General features: G+C 44.7%; 1 protein-coding gene across 2 annotated transcripts in view; it reads left to right on the top strand.

Moving 5' to 3' along the window:
• LOC147449211 (uncharacterized) overlaps positions 1-23,549 on the top strand; it is a 59,725-nt gene that overhangs the window by 1,332 nt on the left and 34,844 nt on the right. Inside the window, exon 2 of one of the 2 annotated variants that reach the window (XM_086521752.1) lies at positions 13-411. In XM_086521752.1, coding sequence (XP_086377878.1) covers positions 13-411 — 399 coding nt within the window. Of the gene's footprint in view, positions 1-12; positions 655-23,549 lie in introns of those variants that run through there. The other variant, XM_086521751.1, reaches the window with a different exon arrangement.

Below are 23,549 nucleotides of genomic sequence, written 5' to 3'. Positions count from 1 at the left end.
ACTTTCTTGCAGACGGATCGGTGCAAGGTTTTGACAGATGCAATGGATTACATTCAGATACTTCGTGAACAAGTGGAGGTATTGGGCTCCCAGAAGGCTGAACTTGTAGCATCATTGACAGAACAGGAAGGAGATCATCACAATACAGATTACACAAGTGGTGCTGATGGAGAAGCAGCTAACTCATCAACTATTACAGGCATTAGTGATGAGGCTAAGGACGAGATTTTATCATCAGCAGATGTGGCTGTGAGATTTTGTGGTCGGGAAGCATTCATCACATTGAACAGTTGCAAGAGCAAGGGTGTTTGGTCTGGAATTTTGCAGATCTTGCATGAGCAGGAGCTGGACATCTTTAATGTCACTTTGTCATCAGGCAATGAGATGGATCATCATTGCATTCATGCCAGGGTAACTTCTAGCTGGCGCCTTCTTCTGTTTTATCCAAGCGTTGGAATCTATGTAGGAATAGATTTGAGAATGCAGATATCACTAACAAGCATCTTATCTTTTATTCATAATTTGCACACAGAAATATGCCTGTCTGCTGTGTGCATATGTCTTGTGGTGGCTGAAGTCGGCCTAATACATAATTCCGATACATCTTTTTCAGTATGTGCCAGTTATGGGGTGCCATAGGTGGCACATGAAAGAAAAGTAAAAACTGACTTATGAGGCTCTTTTATAGGACTAGCTATAGTTAACAACACGCCACCTAAATTTTCTCTAAAGTCCCTTCTAAGGCTCCATCGTTACTCTTCAGAAGTTTTCAATGAGGGCTCTTATGGTGTGCACATGGAGCTGTTCGCCTCTTCTGCGTTTGGCAAAAAAGCAGCTGCCATATCAGTGGGCCCCGCCACACTCTTGTCTTCAAGGTACCGGATGTGCAACGGTCGTACTGTAATGGAGTGCCCCCCCCTTCGGCATGTTTAGCAAAGGTTCACCTCGTTTGCATAGCGGGAAGGACACTCAGAGGGCAGCAGACCTGCAAAAGCTGCCATGATGAAAGGGCAGTGGTAATGCATGTGCTAGTCTCCACCCAACCATGCTATCTTATAGCCTCCCCCTAGCGTACACACTGTCCGGCCGTGCCGGTGGCCTTGCCCATAGGACCCATGTCCTTACATTACCCCCCACTTGGAGAATCGTTTTCGAGGACGAAAACGAACTTAGGAAAACGTTTCTTAAGTGCGGAGACATTCCCCCATGTGGAACCTTCTTCAGGTCTATCTAGCCATTTTACCAACACTTGTCGTCTGACATGATGTTTGGTGCGAAGCTCATGAGAATCCAAATTTTTTTCGGGCTCATGAGGAATGCTTGGCAGTTCGATAAGGTCAACTAACACACCTGTGTCTATGACATTATCATTCTGTCCTAGCTGTTTTCGTAAACGGCTAACATGAAAAACAGGATGAACTCGTGAGTGCTCTGGGAGAGCTAACTTATAGGCCACTTGACCTATACGTTTGAGAATGGTAAACGGTCTACAATAGCGTGGTGAAAGTTTATCAACTTTTCCCGTCTTCAGACTTTCTGAATGCTCCGGAACTTTGATGAAAACCTTGTCTTCTTCTTCAAAAGTAGCAAGACGACAATGCTCATCTGCGTACTTCTTATATCGATCTTGAGCTTGCTTAACATTCTGTCGAGCAACTTGAAGCATGTCAAAATGGTCTTGGAGAAAATCCTTTGCTTGTTGTATCTTCTCCTTAGCCAACCCCACCGTAACGGGTGATCTAGGTTGAAATCCATATAAAAGCATAAATGGACTAAACCCTGTAGTCACATGCTTTGAACTATTATAAGTAAATTCCAATAAAGGTAAGTAGTCTTCCCAATTAGTTTGCTTCTTGCTAACGTACGCTCGTAGCATATCCTCAAACTCTTTTGGTTTGACCATCCGTTTCTGGACGATCAGCCGTACTTCAATTAAGTTTAGTTTCCAACTTTTGGAACACAGCTCTCCAGAAGTGATTATCGAACTTTCGATCTCTGTCACTAATGAAACTAGCTGGAAGATCGTAGAGTTTATATATATGCTCTATAAATAGCTGTGCTAATTCCGGTGTCTTAACCGTAGTCTTAGTGGGAATGAATCGACCCATCTTTGTGAGACGGTCTACAATTACCCAACTGGCATCATGGCCACGATTTGTAGTAGGTAGTCCTACTAAAAAATCCATAGAGATACTCTTCCACTTACCTTGTGGAATCTCTAAAGGATGTAAAAGGCCACCTACCTTGAGGCGCTCTGCCTTATTAACTTGGCACTGTTGGCAGTTTAGTACGTACTCTTGAACATCATGATGTAAGCCCGGCCCATAAAATTGCCGTCGAACTAAGGCATACGTCTTACGAATACCTGGATGACTATCGTGACACTCAAATAAGATTTGGTGCTTAGTGTTTGAGTCCTTTGGCACACATACTCTACCTTGGTGGAGTAAGTAGCCATCATCAATGGAAAAATTCTTCCATCGCTTAAGCTCTTCCTGAGTTAGGGGTGGAGCTCTGTGTGTTGGAGTTTCTATCTGCGCGTGCAGAGACATGTTGATCTGGCCGTTCAGAGATGTGAGTGTGAGGGATCCCTTTTTAAAACTGCACTCCACACTTTAGCATATGATTGATCTTGTGCACACTTGCCACGTAATGACTCTAAAAATCCACTCTTTATTTTCATGAAAGCAAGTGAATTAATCTGAGGCATCCGACTTAGTGCATCCGCTACTACATTATATCGCCCCTTGCGATATCGTAGCTTACAATCATAATCTTGAAGGATTTCGGCCCATCTAGCTTTACAGTCCTTCAACTCCGTTTGAGTAGTAAACCATTTGATACTCTCATTGTCAAAAACTACTTCAAACTCGGCACCATATAAATAGTGTCGCCACTTTCCTAAAGCGTGAATTATGGCATAGAGCTCTCTCTCATAGACAAAATAATTCTGTTGAGCTCTATCTAACTTTTTACTTTCAAAGGCTATAGGTCTTCCTTCCTGGAGAACTACCGCACCAATTGCTTTATCACTAGCATCAGTCTCTACCACAAACGGCTTAAGTGGGTCGACGATTGCTAGGATGGGAGCAGTGGCTATAGCTACCTTGAGCTGTTCGAAACTACGTTTTTGGGCTTCAGGTTTTACCTTTTGCTTTAAGTTGATCCGTCATAGGAACAACAATTTTGGCATAATCACGGATATACTGTCGATAAAATCTAGCCATGCCTAAAAATATTTGAAGCTCCTCAACCGTGTTGGGATGTGGCCACCGAAGAATGGCAGCGACCTTGTCAATGTTCATTTTGATGCCAGAATAAGAGATTACATGACCGAGGTAATCGCACTTGCTTTGCTTAGCATACAACGCTTGAGCTCGTAGCTGTTCGAACACTAATCGTATGTGTTCTATGTGTTCATCTTCAGTCTTACTGTAAATGAGAATGTCATCAAGGAAAACCACAACAAATTTTAGGGATGGAAGACACTATCCATGAGTGTCATAAATGTAGCTGGAGCATTGGTTAGACCAAAAGGCATAACCAAAAATTCAAAATGCCCAAACCGTGTTCTAAAGGCAATTGTGGAGATATCTTGTCGTAGGATATGCACCCGGTGGTATCCTGAACGAAGATCTATCTTTGTATAGTATCTTGCCCCGTGAAGTTGATCAAACAACTCATCCACTCGAGGCAGAGGATACTTGTTCTTGATGGTTATCGCATTTAATCCGCGTTAATCTACGCACATGCGCATAGTACCATCTTTCTTTTTTACCAATAGAATTGGTGATGCCCAAGGCGAAGTGCTAGGTCTAATGAAACCACGAGCGAGGTAGTCAGCCAATTGACTCTCAACCTCCTTGGCTTCTTTAGCACTCATAAGATAAGGTGGTTTACTCACCGGTTTAGTGCCTGGCAAGACATCTATGCCATGCTGCATATCACGTATAGGGGGTAAACCTGGTGGTAAATCACTTGAGAACACATCAGTATACTCCGTGAGTAAGTGAGTTAGCAGCTTTTGCCGTGCAAAAGGAGAAAGTAAACTAGAGTTATGTTGGGATGGAGAATCTTGTAATTCCTCTAATGTTTGTTTTACAACAATTGCACGTTGCTCTATAGAATTAAAATTGAGAGCACTTTGTTCGTTAGATTTGTTAACACTTTGTTTATCAGTAGAATTCATTGCACTTTGCTTACCATTAGAGTTCATTGCACTTTGCATACCATTACTAGAATTCACCGCACTTTGCTCTTGAGAATTCACAAGACTTGGAGACAAGCAATAACATAAAAAGACTTCATCTATTAAATCTGCTTTCTGCAAAATAGAAAGCTCGGCTGTATATATAAGAGGTACAGATGGTATATTTTTCTCACCAAGCAAAAGCACATGTTTACCATTGGCCATAAAGGATAAGGAGTTGTGTTCATTCATAACTAGTGTGCAATGTGTTTCCTAAACCATGCAGCCACTCTCGTCCTAAAACTACATCAGCACGGTCCATTTTCATAATTTGGAAGTCAAGCCTTCAAGGGTCATCGTATGATCTTGAATAATAAGCTCAACCCCTTGAACTACGTGTCCCATACTTCTTTATCATTCCCAGACATCTACTCCACCACATACTTGTGAGAGCAGGGGGTTTGTGTAAGCTTCAATTTCTGGACTAGCTTATAGTTCAAGAAGTTATGAGTTGCACCATCATCCACTAAAATACGAACACGTTGTCCGTTAATAGTGCCATGCATGCGAATCAAATCATGGGGGCCAAAGGTGGGCTGCCACATTGAAGCAGACACACAACACTCGTGCTTTTCTTCCATATGAAGAACTTCTACAACACAATATTTAGGAGATGAATCTAATGTGAGGCGTTGCACCGTGTGCATGGCCTTTTCTTTGCCTTGCAAAAGAGGACAATCTTTCTTGTTATGTTGGTCTGAAAGACATCTAAAACACAAATTGTGTTTCTTTGCACGCTCAAAATCAGCAGTGTTGAGAGATCCACGTGGAGTATCTCGTGATTGCTTAGGCTTCTTAGCCTCTTCTGGACGTGGAGAGGTAGATTGTCTCTTATTCCTCTTGGAACGTGTGGGAGATCTACCTCGCCATTGGCTCTTAGCCACATTGCTCTTAGCAAAAGTGTTCTTAGAGTAGGGAACATTTCCTTTCCTCTTTTGGTCATCATCATATCTTTGGGCATGATTGATGGCTTCTTCTAAAGTTTTTGGATGTTGGGTCTTGACATGAAGACGATAGTCTTTGTCAAGACCCCTATTAAAACCGCGTATCTTTTGGAATTCATCTAGACCTTCTAGTTTTAATATGATTTCTCGATACTTCGAAAGGTATCGTGTGAGAGAGAGGCCAGACATGCGGCATGTATCCCATGCTAACTAGTTCTTATCTTCTTCATTGGAGTGTAAAAACTCTTTGGAGAAAGAAGCTTGAAACGTAGCCCAAGACGGAGGACGAGCATCTATTGGAAATGTTGTCCACTACTTATAGGCCTTGCCTTTAAGAGAGACTTGTTTCCATAGCCGTCTTTATATCCGGGGTGTGTCTCAATCTATGAATATCACTCCATTTGTGTAAGAACGTATTGACCGTATCCTTGTTGCGATCACGCTCTTCCCCGTGAAACTCAGGAATGGTGATATTCTTAAGTAATGCATTGCTACCTTCTGCATCTTCTGCAGCACTTGTCTCTTAGACTTCTTGAGTCGTACGAGCTTGGTTCCCTTAAACGTGCCACTGGTGGCTCCTTGAGTCGTCTGTGAATTCATAAATTTCACAAGTAACTCCGTAAGATTGGTAACATTTGCATTGAGTGCAGAGAGGTTGCTTTCAAGTACGCTTTGGCGATGTTTCAAAGTCTTGAAAGAAGCCATATCTACAAGCCCATGACTCCTAGAACTTCATCATCATGCGTATTAGCGTCAGCAGCACCCATGGTGCCCTGATTTTGATCTACGTGCTCAAAATCAAAAGTGTGTGTAGGTGGGATATCCTCACTGGCCATGGTGAACACACATTAATGTAAAGAGAGAAAAAATGTCAACTTGTACCTTGTGAAATTGAAGTCTTTGTGTTTTGTATGCTCCGCGATTTGCGTTGCATGCGAACCTCGCCTTGCGGAAATTGTAGCGCTTCACGTGCCGTTCGTCGTAAGAACACCTTTGTTGCCTCTTCACAAAAACTCGTCGTTTTTGTGAAGGCTTTTGCTCACTTTGAAGCTACCTCTTTGAGGAAAAAAGAATTTTTGGAGGAAAACTTGCCTTCCTTCGAGAAGTGAAAAGGAAGGGTGAAACTACTTCTTTGAAGTTTGAAGCTTTCCCTTTCCGTCTAGCTTTCCTTTCAACACAAGTATGCTATCTTCCTTGTTTTACACAAGAAGGGTCAATAGCTTGATGGTAAAGTGTTGGTCTCTTACCCTCATGGGGTGGGTTCAACCCTCCTTCATGCAAGGGTTAAGCGGGCCTTCCTACGTGCGCAGCCAACGGAAGCCTTCGAAGTCTCGGTGCCGTCGAGTTGTCGGTCGAGTTTGCCTTGGTCGCCCGCCTTAGTCGTGCGCTGTGGAGGGTGTCGGCTGTCGTTGTCTGTCCGTGCGTGCTTCGCACAGGAAACTGTGCCTGTCTTCTTTTTGCTGCACGACGGAGACGTCGTCGTCTGTGGAACGTGGGAGAGAAGAAGTGCGTCGCACGCACATGCAACCCGCTTTTCGTCTCTTTCCAAAAATAGCTCGGATACCAGTGAAAGGGCGGTGGTAATGCGTGTGCTAGTCCCTACCCAACCGTGCTATCTTATAGCCTTCCCCTACCGTACACACTGTCTGGCCGTGTAGATGGCCTTGCCCATAGGACCCATGTCCTTACACATGACCTTGGGATGGACCAGCTGGAGCCATACGCGCTTCTGTAATGCTACTGTGATCGGATAATCAGCTATGAACTCTGTCTGCATGTGGGCAATATCATAATTGGTTGTCACCTGTTCAACAGCGCACGATTGCCTACGTGAACGATGCATGTGGGCACTACATCTATCTCTATGACAATGGTTAGTCCATTTACTTCATTTATGGTGCTTCATATACTTGTGTGAGTTCTTGCTTTTGTTCTTCGACTTTGTTGGAGTGAGCTCATCAGACATCCATATGTAGTTCTCGTTCATCATTTAATCTTATCGTGCAACTTTTTATAATAAAGAAATATTTGCTTGCCCGTCATAGTGGCCCTTGGATCTATAGTATCAATGAGTGGTGTTAGTCTCCACACTTTTCTTTGCAATATCTAAATTTGGCATAAAGTTGTGGTTCTCTGTTTTTGCTTGCACGATTGCTTCCACCGTTGTTATAGGGAGACTCCAACTCACATTTTTGAAAAGGTAGCCCAGAAGAAATCGAGGATGTCTGTATCCAGGGGATCACAGCCATCGGCTTGCAACTTAGGACGTCTTCTGCTTGTTTGCCTTCAGTTGACAGTTGTAAGGTCAGCGGTCATTCATGCTTGGATCAACCACCGTTTGATCAGGAAAAATGCTTCCAATTGAGCCCTTGCCCTTGCTTTTTTGCTGGATGTGATGATAACATGTTCGCGGATTTGAGCATCTGCGTTTTCAGCGCATCGTCGTCGCGTCGTCGCCATCGCCGTCCTCACCGACACACTGTCAGAATTCAGTAGATAGCAGATTTGCAGATTTCAACCCCTAGCGTTTTCTGTGTTCAGCCCTTCTCGTCACCGTCATCATTGTCGTCTACATCGTCGGCAAGTCCATTGCATCTAGACCATTGTACCAGATTTGTGCAATCAATAGCATAGACCTCTCTCGCCATAGAGAGAGGGGCCCTTGGAGGAGGGTTTGACAACAGTTTGGTGTCGTATTCTTCTTCTCTCTCTCTCTCTCTCTCTCTCTCTCTCTCTCTCTCAGTCTCAACACCTTCATTCACAGTGTCATTCACTGTGTTTGTAATCATTGCACTCTCTCACTAAAGGAATGGAAGGCTCTCCCTTCCGTAAGTAAAAGGAACCTTGAGCATAGTTCGGAGCACTCATCTTGAGCAAAGTTCAACATTCACTTCTGCTGCACCTTACATTGGTATCTAAGCTTAGGCAGTGTTCTGTATTACTCAAGGAAAGAACCACAAGAAATTTTTTGCTTGTTGCGGTCGCACGTAACCCAAGTCCACTTGGGCGTGTCGATTCCTAATTGTGTTTTTGAAGAGTGACAAGTAACCCAAGAAAGAAGGTCTTGTCCATCCTCCCCTTGTTCCTCTTTTCACTCATTGAGAGTGGACTGTGCACTTAGCGGCCGGCCAATCGACGTGAGGTGGGAAAAAGCAACCTTGGTGTGAGCGCAAGGCCGCCAAGGGGTGCGCCCGCAGGGAAGAGTAGAGCTCGGGTAAGAGAAAAGCCTTCTCTAACACAGATTGCAAGCTAAAGAAAGAACCTCAAGAACTCAAGAACTTCAAGGACTCAAGAACCTCAAGAACCACAAGCACCCAAGTTCCTCGTGAACCTAAGTACCCAAGATCTCAGTGTATGGTTATCATCCGAAACGGAATGGATACTTTACGTGAAGGTGATGAGCATGGAGGTGGTGGTGAAGAATTTTCCCCACCATAAGGTTTTTCCAACCTTCCTCCCTTCCTATCTACGCCAAGGGTTGCACCAAATCCTATGGAGGCTTTGGTCAAGACGATGATGGACATGATGTAACAACAAGTGTCACAAACAGGAGCGCATAACAATATAAAATATACTTGGATAAATAGAATTTATCACTTAATACTGAAGCCAAAGGATATAGAGAGAAATAAATAGAGAGAGAGAGAGAGAGTGAGAAGATCGACACAGTACTGGGGACCAGAAGATGGGCTGGTCCCCCCGTTAGAGAGAATCCTTTATTAGGGAGAATCTTTTTACAAGCACAAGAATCGGAGAAAACCCCTCCGTTCTAATTCTCTGACTCGATGGTCGTTCCTTCCCGTAAGGGAAATCCGAGAGACGAGCTCTCAATCCTTTTTCCGTTTGTACTCGGAGTCGAGACTCCGCAGACAATTTTCAAATTCCGTTCTCGGAATTCCCAAGCGTAGGCCGAAGCCTTCTCGCTTCTCCTTCGCGATGAAGTACTTGCAAACACACACTCAAACAAGCGACAACAATTCGTATGGCGAATCCACCATAGATACCTGTCACTCTTGCGCGGGAAAAGCGACTTCCGTGCTTCGTAGTCTGGCAATCTCTTGCGTTATCTGGCGGCAGATTCTTCTCTTGCTGACGTTGGTAACTTTTCTTTCAGTGAGGGCATGTGGTGTGCTTCGTAGCCTCGCAATCTCTTGCGTTATCTGGCGGCAGAGTCTTCTCTTGCTAACGTTGGTAACTCTTCTTTCAGTGAGGGCATGTGGTGCTTTTATAGCTCCTTGGCCACGGCACGAATAGCGGCTCGCGTAGAGATCGCGGTTGGTTTTTTTTTTTTTTTTGGTTTTTTTGTTGTTCTACCCAAAATAGGGAGAGAGAATTCGTTGGCTGGTTTTGTTGCTTTATTTTCTAAGTGGCTGTCCACTTATTAAGTGGGCGGCCCGCATATTTTAAAATTGGTCTGAACCTGCTAAAAAACTCAATAAAACCTTACAAGTTAAAAACCATGCCTTTCACAACACTTCCCAGGCGTCCTTGGATGCAACCACATGCACGAATGCAATGCAAACATAGATTCCTCGCGGGAAAGCGTCTGCTCTTCCCGGAAAACTCGTTAAAATATTCCGCTTTTTAAGAAAAGCTTCTTAGAACCCATCTTCATTCTTGTGCTTGCGTCTTTACGCGTATTCCTCTTTTCTAGTTCGGATTTCCTCTCGACTATGGATATCCCCTTTCCGATGCACCCGTCACGCACCTTGTGACGCATCAGGAATACCCATCGCCTAGTCCTTTCCTACCGAACGTACGGTACAATCCCCTTCACGATGCTCTGTCACCCATCCTATGACGCATTAGAGATGTCCGTTCCTGGATGGTCAGATACTTCTTTCCGATACTCCGTGTCATCCATCCGATGTGATGTATCAGAAATACCCGTTCCTGGTGGCCTTACAGATATTCCCGTTCACAGTGCTCTTGTCATTACTTTGAATGACGCACTAGGAATACTCTGTACTCAGATGTCTCCAGTGAGAAAAACCCTCTCACTTAAAATTCCAATAATTTATTTAGAATTATTTTTCCTTTGTGTTCCAAGCGAGAAAACCCTCTCACTTATAAATCCAATAATTCATTTAGAATTATTTTTCTGTCAGATAAAGCCAATTTAGCAACAACAAGAAGCGCAACGTGCTGCCTTGGAGTGCGAGCGTAGAAAGAAAGGCAGCCTTAGAGCGTGAGCGCAAGCAAGCGTGATTGGCGGTCGAAGAAAGGCGGTTAGTCTTGGAGCGTGAGCGCGAGCAAGCGCGCTTGGTGGCCGAAGAAAGAAAGGTAGCCTTGGACTATGAGCGTGAGCAAGTGTAAGGTGCAGCGGAATGAATGTTGTATTTTCTCAAGATTAGTGATCTTTATTGCTTAAGGTTCCTTTTAGTTCTTAGGGAAGGAGAGAGCCTTCCGACTTATGGAGAGTGCTATGATCACGAACAAAGTGAGTGGAGATTGTGCGTGCAAGAGAATGAGACTGAGAGAAGGAGAGAGAAGAGAACTGAGAGAAGGAGAGAGAAGAGATATGACACCCGAGAGGTTGTAAAACCCTCCTCCGAAGGCCCCACTCTCGTCGGCGAGAGTGGTCTACTTTGATTGCACAAAGGTGTACAATGCGAATGCAATGGACTGATGCGAATGCAATAGCCTGATGCAACTTGGACTATGCCGATGACGACGACAGTGATGACAACGACGACTTGATGGCTGAAATCTGGGATCTTCTATCTGCTGATTTTCGGGACTGTTTCGGTGGCTGAAAATGACTGTTTTGGCTGCGTTTTTATGGCTGAAAATGGGGGGAACATCTGCAACCAACTTGGGGCTGGTCTGCTACTGTGTCATAGGCTGAAAACTGTGTGTATCTGCTGCGGTAAGGGCTGAGAATAAAAAACGCTGATGTTCTTTGTTGAAATTGCTGATGAAAACAAAAACGCTAAGTGCATCTGCTACAAGTCTGCTGCAAATGAAAAACGCTAATACCCTTTCCTAGCGTTAGTGGTTCCTGCTGGTTTGGAGTGCCGGCGATGATGCATAGATGAAAACGCTAGGGCTTCTGTGTTGATGGCGATGAAGCATTTGTTGAAACGCCAAGTGATGGGAGAGGATGGCCTAGTGTTGAAAACGCTAGGGATGTTGAGAGAGGGGGTACTGCTGAGAAGTTGCCTGTTGAGCGGAAAGCTCCTGCTGCCTCTTCTGCCAGAAAGTGCTAACTTGGGTTTGCTTATATATTAACTTAGCAAAATTGCCCTACCTACTTTTGTTGGAAAGTCACTTAAAAATAATAAGTGAAAATAACCAAAAATAGAAAAATAGGCTAAATGTACTGGAAAATTCCCCTGACTGAATTTGATGGATTCTGAAGGGAATACTGATGATCATGCTGTGTGTAACCGGAGGATATGTATCTATGCTAAGTGACTGGGCATGCACGGTCTATGAATAGACTCACAAAAGTGCCAGATCACTGCTAATCTAGACTTGACTGGACTGATTTGTCTCGGAAATCAGCCCAACTAAAAGAGAGGGGCGTGAAATCGTCGGCTGCCTCTAGGTGCGCGGCTAGCTGTGCCTCTTGCCATGCGTGGTACCAATTAATGGCATCACCGGCAAGGTACATAACTGCCGTCAAAACTTTGCTATTTCTTGTCTTCTTAGTTGTCGCGAAATAAGCATTAAATTGATGCAACCAAGAATGAGTAACTGTAGCATCCATCTTACCGTCATACTTACTGAAAGTCAACTTTTCTGTGACTGGATGGTTGGAATCCGCATCGTGGCTTGCGCCACTTGACGAACTCCCACGATCTTTGGGTGGTTCGGTTTTCGAGGCTAGTGCTTGGGCAAGCAACTCTTGAGTGCGTAGCTCTCGTTGAGCTTCACGCTCGGTCTCCAAAGCCAATCTATGAGCGGCACGATCGGCCTCCAATGCCGCGTTTCTTGCCACCTCCCTTTCTTAGTTGTTTCCGTTCTTTGCGTTCGTTGCGCTCGCGTTCTAAAGGAAGTCGATTGTCTTCTTGTCTATCCATCATGGCCATCATCTGCTTGACCATTTCCTCCATAGGGTTTCTTTCATCGCGCTCACGTTCCTGAGCAAGGCGATTTGCTTCTTGTCTATCCATCATGGCCATCATCTGCTTGACCATTTCCTCCATAGGGTTTGGTGCACTTGGTGGCGTAGATGGCGAAGGGGGAGGGTTGAAGAAATCATCTCCGGGTGGGGACGAGTCTTCGTCGCCTCTCTCATGCTCATCACCTGTATGCGAAGTATCCATTCCGCTTCGGGTGACGACCATGCACTATGATCTTGGGTTCTTAAGTTCGCGAGGAACTTGGGTTCTTGAGGTTCTTGAGTCTTGAGGGTCTTGGGTTCTTGAGGTTCTTGAGGTTCTTGAGTTCTTGAGGGTCTTGGGTTCTTGAGATTCTTGAGGTTCTTGAGTTCTTGAGGGTCTTGAGGTTTTCTTTCGCTTGCAAATCGCGTTGGAGAAGGATCTTCTCTTCACCTGAGTTCTACCCTTTTCTGCGGGCGCACCCCTTGGCGGCCTTGCGCTCACACCAAGGTTGCTTTTTCCCACCTCACGTCGATTGGCCGGTTGCTAAGTGCACGGTCCGTTCTCAATGAGTGAAAAGAGACACAAGGGGAGGCTGGACAAGTCCTTTCTTGGGATTCCTGTCACTCTTCAACAAAACACGATTAGGAATCGCCACGCCCAAGTAAACTTCGGTTCGTGTGATCGCAACCAACAAAAAAATTCTTGTGGTTCTTGTGGTTCTTTCCTTGAGTAATGCAGAACACTTCCAAAGCTTTGATACCAATGTAAGGTGCAGCGGAATGAATGTTGTATTTTCTCAAGATTAGTGATCTTTATGTCTCAAGGTTCCTTTTAGTTCTTAGGGAAGGAGAGAGCCTTCCGACTTATGGAGAGTGCTATGATCACGAACAAAGTGAGTGGATATTGTGCGTGCAAGAGAATGAGAATGAGAGAAGGAGAGAGAAGAGATACGACACCCGAGAGGTTGTAAAACCCTCCTCCGAACGCCTCACTCTCGTCGGCGAGAGTGGCCTACTTTGATTGCACAAAGGTGTACAATGCGAATGCAATGGATTGATGCGAATGCAATGGACTGATGCAACTTGGACTATGCGATGACGACGACGGTGATGACGACGACGACTTGATGGCTGAAATCTAGGATCTTCTATCTGCTGATTTTCGGGACTGTTTCGGTGGCTGAAAATGACTGTTTTGGCTGCGTTTTTATGGCTGAAAATGGGGGAACATCTGCAACCAACTTGGGGTGGTATGCTACTGTGTCATAGGCTGAAAACTGTGTGTATCTGCTGCGGTAAGGGCTGAGAATAAAAAACGCTGATGTCCTTTGTTGAAATTGCCGATGAAAACAAAAACGCTAAGTGCATCTGCTACAAGTCTGCTGCAAATGAAAAACGCTAATACCCTTTCCTAGCGTTAGTGGTTCCTGCTGGTCTGGAATGGCGGCGATGATGCATAGATGAAAACGCTAGGGCTTCTGTGTTGATGGCGATGAAGCATTTGCTGAAACGCCAAGTGATGGGAGAGGATGGCCTAGGGTTGAAAACGCTAGGGATGCTGAGAGGGGGGTACTGCTGAGAAGTTGCTTGTTGAGCGGGAAGCTCCTGCTGCCTCTTCTGCCAGAAAGTGCTAACTTGGGTTTGCTTATATATTAACTTAGCAAAATTGCCCTACCTACTTTTGTTGGAAAGTCACTTAAAAATAATAAGTGAAAATAATCAAAAATAGAAAAATAGGCTAAATGCACTGGAAAATTCCCCTGACTGAATCTGATGGATTCTGAAGGGAATACTGATGATCATGCTGTGTGCAATCGGAGGATATGCATCTATGCTAAGTGACTGGGCATGCACGGTCTATGAATAGACTCACAAAAGTGCCAGATCACTGCTAATCTAGACTTGACTGGACTGATTGAACCCTGCTGTGGTGTAGCTTGTCCATGGACACATAGGGTTGGGATGTGTCACGTGACAGCAAGCGCGCTTGGCGGCCAAGGAAAGAAAGGTAGAATTGGATCGTGAGCGCGAAGACAGACGAGCAGCCTTGGAGTTAGAGCGTGAGACGCAGAGAGACCAACACGTGCAAGAGTTGATCCTACAGGTACTTACCTCGAAGCTCGAGCCAATCAAAGATGTTGGTAGTTTATCAAGTAGCACAAGCAGAGATTCGGACTCCAACAACCCTGTCACAGAGAAGTTGGAAGTATGACGGTAAGATGGATGCTAGTGTTATTCATTCTTGGTTGCATCAATTTAATGCTTATTTTGCGACAACTAAGAAGACAGGGAATAGCAAGGTTTTGACGACAGCCATGTACCTTGCCGGTGATGCCATTAATTGGTATCACGCATGGCAAGAGACACAATTGACTGCGCACCTAGAGGAAACCAAAGAAGGCGCGCACCTTTCCTTCAATTGGGCCGACTTCCAAGACGAGCTCAAGGCACGGTTTATGCCACCTTAGTACCTAGCACGATTGAAAGATGATTGGCGCGGTCTCAAGCAAAGTGGTATGTCAGTTATGTCTTTCTCTAATCGTGTTTTGCAGCTTGGCACCCAATTACGTAAATCAGATGATGAGCGCAAAGAGGCATTCCTTTTTGGGTTGGACGAATACATCACATTTGATGTTGAAGTCTTCGACCCCGTGGATCTCAACAAGGCGGTAGCAATTGCTCTCTCCCAAGAGATGAAGCACAACAAGGGAAAGCCTTTGGAGAATAAGTCTTCTCAAAGTACCTCTTAGACTCCTCAGAACCCTCATAACGGCAAGAAGGGTACTAACGGTACCTCTTCTAGCCAATCTTCCTCTACTCCTTCGAAAAAGAACACTCAAAATGAATCTAAGGGTAAAGCTAACGCACTTGCTAAACCTAAGCTCACCTTAGATGAAAAAGTTGCACAAGGAATCATAGGAGGATACATCACGGTAGAAGAACAACTCATTTATTCTAAGGACGGTCGATGTTATCATTGTCACGTCAAGGGTCATATAAAGAAAACATGTCCTAAGATTGAATCTAACGAATCTAAAGAACCCACAAAACCCCCATCCTCTGTTAATGCCATTAATGAGAACAGTCGTGTGTCCCAAGTTTCTCACGACCCTCTTATTGATGAGTGTCTCATGAAGTGTTATGGTCATGTGAATGGTCAACACATGGTGGTCTTGTTTGATTCTGGTAGTATGCATGATGTGATTGGTGACACTCTTGTTGGACGAGCCCGCTTGGAGGTTAGCAAGACATCTCCTCTCGAGGTGTCAGGCTTTGCTCCCGGTATGGACTCTCTCATTACACGAGAGTGCCTTCATGTGTTTTTCACTATTCAACAAGCTGCCTTCTGAAACTGGCCCGTGGGGCGGTAGACGTTGGCTTTCACCCGAAATTCTTTACTTTAGACACACACACACACACAACACTTTGCAAAGGTAACTTGTAACGAGGATTAACACCTAAGTACACACACGGCTCGGGAGCTAGAATGCTCTGAGCAGACGCCGACAACTTGTAGGCCCCAAAATTGGCGCCCCTTTCGGTATTTCTTTATTCTTTAAGAGAGGGAATAAAACCTGTGATCTCCTACAAGCTGCCCCGCACAATCTAGGCTAAGAGACACCTATTCTGGCCCGATTTCGGCAGCATAACTGTACTAGGACGCTTCACAGTCAGTATCCCCACACAATAGGTGACTTTCCCGACACATACGAACACTTTGCAAAACTTGGCGAGAATCTTCAGCACGCTGAATTCTCTGTTTTCTGCCCCGAAAATGCGCCAGTTCACCTGTACAGCGGTCCCGTTGCTTCCCCGAACCTCCTAGGGGTATTAGGGTCCGTCTAGGGCCGAAACCCTAAACCTGCAAAAAAACACAGCAGGCTGTAATTCCCTGTTTTGGGCTCCGTTTCGCGTGCCGGTCGCATCTGTAGCAAGACCTTGAGCTCCCGCAGCTGTAGGGCTACTTGCCCTTTGAATTGGACGAGATTTCTGGCGTGAAATCTCTTCTAATTCACCTGTACCTGCGGGGGATTAGCCGCTAGCTAATCTAGTACTTGTGCAAGAGGCTCTTGCCTCGGCAATCACGCACGAACCCACATAACTGTACATTGGTCAAATGAAAAGCCCACTAGTGGGGCATAACATACTGCTCATAGGGGAGAGAGAGGGCAGTGCGTAGCGTGCAGGGCATCACTCCTGGCACCGCAGTGTACATAAGAGGGATAGGAAGCACTCCATAGCTCTTAACCTGTGACAGAATGCAAAAGAGGCTCTCTCCTAGCTTAAAATTCAGCGCCCATTTTTTCCTCGAGAGGCAAGTGCACAGAAATGTGCCACTCGGCGCATTTACAAGCATTTTCCCGTGTCGGGTTCACCGCTTATAAATATCCCGAGCGGTTGCCCAGTTGACTTCGCGGCAGAGTTGTAAAATGTTCCCCTAGTCATACCGGAGGTAATGATGCGAACACATTTCTCGGCCCAAAATAGCAGTTCCCTAAATTTTAGGAGATGCTTCGGTTGGGCTCCCACTGGTCTTCTGACCATCTATCCTCATTGGGACCGCATCCAAAAATGCAATGTGGCCCAACTATCGGATACTTTCAGTTGGTAGTCACACCTTGACTTTAGGCCTTTATTGAGTTCACTTCCTAGTATCCACCAACTTGCTAAGTGCGACGGGGGGACCTATATGATCTTGCTTTGAGCCTAGACATCCTCTTACCATACGAATTCCAGTGCCGACCACTACCCATCTGCGGGTGAAACTACCGTTCACATTGGCCATGCAATGTTCGACCGTTTGCTACTTCAAGAAGAGGGTCTCAAAAATAAAACAAAACCCCTTGGAAAGAAACCAACAACTAAAGTTAGCAGTTGCCACGTCCTCGTGACATAGTTAACAATTGCCACGTTCCCGTGACATACCCCCCTCTTGAAATCGCAAATGTCCTCGATTGCATACCATAAATACACCACTGATGATCTTGTGCTATTAACACTCTTTTATGATCGCATGTATCCACAAGAAAGATCATAACATATAGATACAAATGACTTAATGAGGCGTTCATACTTTTGTCATTTCCATCTATTACACTGAATTCATATGTACATTTGATGTACTAGCTCTATCATTAGCCCTCCTTTGCACACCTTGGGTTGGGGCATAAGTAGGCTGTAACCCAAAGGCTTCAAGGTAAATTTGCAATACATTTGGTGACTCTGACAGTTCATGCTCTTCCATCCACTTTGCATCCATAGGCGGATAGTTCTTGAACTTCACCAAATAGCGTCTTGCAACTTGGCCTTTAACTTTTCTGTCCTTATGTGCCAAAACTTGCTCAGGTACAAGGATCTCATCAAGTTCCTCAACTTCTGGCTGATCCTCATCTGGTATATCTTCTGGCACATCACCCATGAAGGGTCTTAGAAGACTCACGTGAAACGCATTATGAATCTTCCACGCATCAGGCAATTTCAGCCTGTAAGCCACGTCGCTGATCTTGTCAAGCACTTGAAAAGGCCCATAGTAGCGCATGCTGAGCTTAGGAAACAGCCGTTCCTTGCCCTTCATCTTCTTTAACCTTGCCTTTTCGAACCTTAACAGAACCCAATCACCAGGTGATAACAACAATTCACGACGGTGACGATCAGCAGCCTTTTTCTGCTTTGCCTAAGTCTTCTCCAAGGCAACTTTAATCTTCTTATACATCTCATCCATATTCTCAACATATCGATTTGCCTCAAAGATCTTGTCCTTTGTATGCAAAATGGGAGGAATCTTTTACCGCCTTCAACAATCTCAAAAGGTGCTTTGCCAGTAGACGAATGCACGGTATTATTGTACGCATACTCAAGCATAGGCAAATACTGTTCCCACTTGCCCTTATTATCTGACACATAGCATTTCAACAGATCTAAGACAGTAGAATTAGCCTCTTCTGACTGTCCATCAGTTTGTGGATGAAACGAAGACGAGAACTTGAGCGTAGTGCCCATGTTCTAAAACAACCTCTCCAGAACAAACTGGTCATGGGAGGATCACGATCACTGATAATCGATTGTGGAATACCATGGTACTTAAAACACATTGTACATGAACAAGCGTGCCATCTGATCAGATTTTATCTTCTTCTTGACAGGGATAAAATGGGCCTGCTTGTTGAACCTGCAGATAATGGTCCATATACCATCACTCCCTGTTGGCGTCCTTAGAAGATCAAAGATAAAGTCCATAGCCTGGTGCCTTTTGCCTGTCAAACTTGACCTTTTGGCAAACTATGCATGCTCGCACAAAGGCATCGACATCTCTTCTCAAGGTAGGCCAATAGAAGAATGTCTCTACCGCTTTAACTGTTGCATCAATGCCACGATGTCCTGCATACGGTGGGACATGACTCTCTTCCATGACCTTATGTCGTAGTGGCCTAGTGACAAAGTCTGCCATGCATCATCATAAAACCATCTCTGAGGAGGTAGTGCTCGTGATGTTGCCCCTCTTGTAACTGTTCAAAGATCCTTGCAAAATCTTCATCAGCAGTATACTGTTCCTTCATGTCATCTAACTCATGATGATAAGGAATTGACACAACTGAAATTTGTGGCTTTCTTGATAATGCATCAGCCACAACATTCTTCTTGCCTTCCACATGGATAATTTGGAAGTGGAACATGGAAAGAATGTTTGCCCATCGCATATGCTTTTCGGATAACTTTGACTGTGTCAAGAAGTATCGCAAGGTCTGATGATCTGTTTGGACAACAAAATCAGCACCTAAGAGGTAGTGCTTCTAGCTAGAAAGCGCATGAATCACGGCCAAGAGCTCTTTCTCAGAGACTTGCATAGTCCTCTCTGGCCCTTGCAAAATTCGGCTTTCATAAGCTACTACCCGTCCATCTTGCATTAGCACTGCTCCGATGCTACTGCCACACGCGTCACACTGGAGCACAAATGACTCCTAAGATCTGGCAAAACAATCACTAGATCTGAAGTCAACTTTTCCTTTAAGAGACTAAAAGCTGAAATCTCTCTTTGGGTCCATCTGAAAGTGACCTCTTTCTTTTGCAAAGCGTGAAGAGACGATGCTATCTTTGCAAAATTTATGATAAACCTTCTATAGTAGGAACACAATCCCAAGAAGCTTCTGACATTGTGCACAGTCTTCAAGTCTGGCCATATCTTGATAGCTTCGACCTTTGCGGGATCCATTCTAACACCATCCTTTGAGACTATGTGGCGATGAAAGTGGATCTCTTCGAGGAAGAATTCACTTTTCTTAGGATTGACAAGTAACCTGTGACTGTGCAGCTCTTTGAACACAATGGTCAAGTGACGCCTATGCTCCTCTTCATTCCTCGAGTACACTATCATGTCATCGAAGAACGTTCCAACAAACTGTTGATGCGAGCGGAAAATCCGGTCCATCATTTTGTTGAACGTGGCAGGAGCATTTGTTAGGCCAAGCGACATCACTAGAAACTCATAAAGACCAAATGTCGTTCTAAACGCAGTCTTGTGCACATCCTCTGGCCTTATACGAATCTGATGGTACCCACTCTTAAGGTCTATCTTGTTGAAAATTGCATCACCCTCTAAACGATTGAGAATATCATCAATTCTAGGAATAGGGAACCTATTCTTGATGGTATTCTTATTCAACGCACGGTAATCAATACACATACGCCATGAGCTATCCTTCTTCTGCACTAGGAGCACTGGGGAGCAAAAGGGTGAAGAACTAGGCTGAATCAGCTCCTTCTCTAATAACTCCTCAACCTGGCCCATAATCTCTTTCTGCTGCGCCGCACTAACCCTGTAGGGAGGTCTATTTGGTGCGCTACACCCTGGCACCAAATCTATCGGATGGCCCTTAGGTCTCTCTGGCGGCAATTGCGACGGTAATGAATCAGAAAAACAGTCACTAAACTTTTGCAAAAATGCTGACCTTTCTTTATCTAACACAGATAAATTTGACTGATCACTATCTGAGACATCACGTGCAAAAATCAAGTACACAGAAAGATGATTCTTTATTACAGAAGTGATAGCAGAAGCAAATACAATAGGGACTGACTCTCCTTTAAGCTTTATATCCAAGATGTGAGTTTTGCCCCTATGCTGTACAATGATCTTTTTGTTGTAGGCATCCAAGACTCCATGCACTCGGAACATCCACGGGATCCCCAACAAGGCGTCACAACCTTCCAGCGGCATGATGTAAAACTCTTCAGTGTCCACATACGATTGAATATGCAGACGTAGTTTAGCCAGGACATGCCAACCCTGCCTCTGCTGTGTACCCCATCTCTTCAGCTCTGATGCCCAGCTTCATAGCTAACTCTGGTGAGATAAAGTTGGCTTTGGCACCTGGATCAAAGAAGATGAGTGCCGTTTGATCCCTAACTTTACCCCATGCCCTGCATAACTCACTGGCATCTGTGTTGGGCCTGTCACCCACCATGTCTGGCACTAAACCTGCCGTGGGTTTAGGCTTCTTGCCTTTCTGGTCTTCTTTATCCTCTGAGTCAGCTGGTCTTTTCCTTTGTGGACAATTGATAGAAAAGTGACCAGGCTGCTCGCATATAAAGCATTTGTTCTGAGCCATTAGGACCTTCTTTTCCTCGAGCGACTTGCGCACAAAAGGCTTCCTTCTTTGTTTCTTTGCCTGCGCTCCAGAAGTCCCGGCTGAATCCTTGTCTTTGGTGGCTTTTTCTGACCCTTGTGACGCATCAGGAGCCGTTTTCACAAAGGGCTTCTTTGTTGAATTTTTCTTTTGCTGCCCTCCTTTGTCACTGCTTGGAAATCCATTGTCCTCTCCTTTCAACAAGGCAAGACCAGTGTTCGCAACTTCCATAAGCTGAGTAAGGGTAGCCACTCTGTTCTTTGTACAGTAATCGCGAAGCGCTTTAGGCAGTCCACAACAATACTTCTCTATCTGCCCTGTCAATGTCACAAATTTGTAGGAGGTCACTGAGAGTAACGCTTTACGAAACCTCCTATTGTACTCCAGCAAGCTCTTGCACGAAGCTGAAGTAAGCTGGTGCCAATCTGTCATGACGTCGGCTTCAAATTCATTTGACAGCCAAGCAGATGCAAACATTTGCTTGAAGTAAATTCAAGTGGCGGGTGCCTGTCCTTGCATTAACAATGTCGTTCACCATGTAAGCGCATTGTCCTTTAAGAATGTCACAAAAATACGGAAGCGTAAACTGACGTTTAATTGCACTTCAAATACTCGAGAATTAGAGAGAGAGAGAGAAAGCTTGACACTTCATTGGGGACCAGAAGATGGGCTGGTCCCCCCCCATAAAGAGAATATCTTTATTACTAAGGGAGAATCTTTACAAGCACAGGAACGGGACGAAAGCCCGTCCTCTATTCTTTCTTGTCCTTTTTCTGCTTCGGACTGAGAGAGTAGAAGAACTGCTCTCTGACTACTGAGAGGATCTATCCTCTTCTGCGAGATTTTGGGAAGCTCTCGTAGGGGAGAGTCTACCTTCCACAAAACTCATCTGAAGCTCTCACGAATGAGGGTCTATCTTCCGCTAACTATGCCACTTTGGACGTAATCATTCCTGCAATTAACCAACCACAGAAACATGCAAAACACACACACACACACACGCTTGCTGTAATTTTTTGCACATAACCAGAAATTGTTACCTGAGCGTGTTCCAATGCCAAATTGGAGGTCCTTTTCGCGATGGAAATGCTCCAAACTTGGTGTATGTGTAGAGTAGGTAGTGGGGAATGAGATTCTATTAAGACTTTGCTGAAATTCACCCTAATACAAGTGATTAGGGGCTGAAAACAGGGAATTTGCAGCAGCTAGACAAGGGAGAAAGAGAGTTTTCTACTACTTTACGTGATGAAACTTATCCCAAAGCTGCAAGCAACCATGAGAGGCCTTGTTCTAGGTGATGGGTGCTTAGAGGCTCCACATACACCACAAGGTGCTGCTCTCAAGCTTCAATGGAGAGCTTCACTACGTAGAGGATGGTCAACTTGGGGGGGGGTAGTGCACTGCCAACCTGGCAAGAGGGGAAGGGGCTGCTCTCTTATAGCCTCCCAGAAGAGGGGGCGCTAGCATGAAGAGAGAGAGAGAGAGAGAGAGAGAGAGAGAGAGAGAGAGAGAGAGAGATTGCATGTGAAAAGTGTGCCACTTGGCACACTTACTTTAAAATTTAAAAACCATTCAACTTTTGACTTTAAAAATCCTATGCTAGGTAATGAAATGTGCAATTAAGTGCACAATTGCACACATAGATGCAACAAATGAAAACTTTATTTGCTCCCTAGCGCATTGCCGTACCAGCAATGCTCTGGCATTACCTGTTCGCACTTGTCCGGCCATTTGGTCCAGTGCAAAATCACTTAAGAATACTTTTAACTAACTTATCCTAAGGCCGTAAAATAATCAAGCCTTAGGGTTAATAGTCTAAGGACCCCATCTCATTCTTGTGCTTGCACTAGCGCGCGTAATTTTCTGAGCCTGAAATCTGAGGCTACTATCTACCCCTTCATTGAAGATCCGATTTCCCAATCGCTAGGGCTTCAGGGTATTTTCTGCTAGGGTCTCCCTGAGGTGCACTGGCCCAAACTTGGGCGCACCTGAGGCCCCAGAACTGCTAAATCTATTCTGATGTGCACACAACTAATTAGATAATTCTTTTCTCGTAAATAAATTAATTATTTAGAAAGTCTGACTTAGTTACATCCCTCTTGGTTCTAAACAGTTGACCTCAAGTGTAGAGCGTCAACATAACTGTGCAAGATGTCTGGGTAGTCCTTAAGATCGGACTCAGTCATCCACTTTGCATCTAAAGGAGTGTAATTCTTGAACTTGACTAAATACTTTTGATGTAGACTCCCCGACTTGAGTTGTCTCTCCAAGTGGTGTATTATCTGTTTAGGTTGAAGGATTTCCTCAGTCTCTTCGACTTTTGGAGGATCTTCTTGTACTGTCGCCACTGGAGGAGGTCCAACATATGGTCGGAGGAGACTGACATGAAAAGCATTATGGATGCGCCAGTTAGAAGGCAAATCCAATCTGAAAGTCACGTCATTGACTTTATCTGTAATTTTGAAAGGGCCGTAAAATCTATAGGAAAGTTTGACAACTTTCCCTTTGCCGACCCGTTTTTTCAATCTAGCTTTCTCAAACCGAAGCAGGACATATTGTCCTTTTTCAAGATTGAGATTCCTTCTGTGCTTGTCTGCTTTTCTCTTCTGTTGCTCTTGAGTACGAAGAATCGCTTGCTTTACTTGTTGATGGGCAATATCAATATTGCGCACAAATTCATCTAC

Source organism: Adiantum capillus-veneris, chromosome 10 (assembly GCF_014529385.1).
Source record: "Adiantum capillus-veneris isolate H3 chromosome 10, ASM1452938v2, whole genome shotgun sequence".
NCBI classification, from domain to species: Eukaryota; Viridiplantae; Streptophyta; class Polypodiopsida; order Polypodiales; family Pteridaceae; genus Adiantum; species Adiantum capillus-veneris.
Note: the sequence above shows the minus strand (reverse complement) of the source record. Positions and strands in the feature narration are given on the sequence as shown.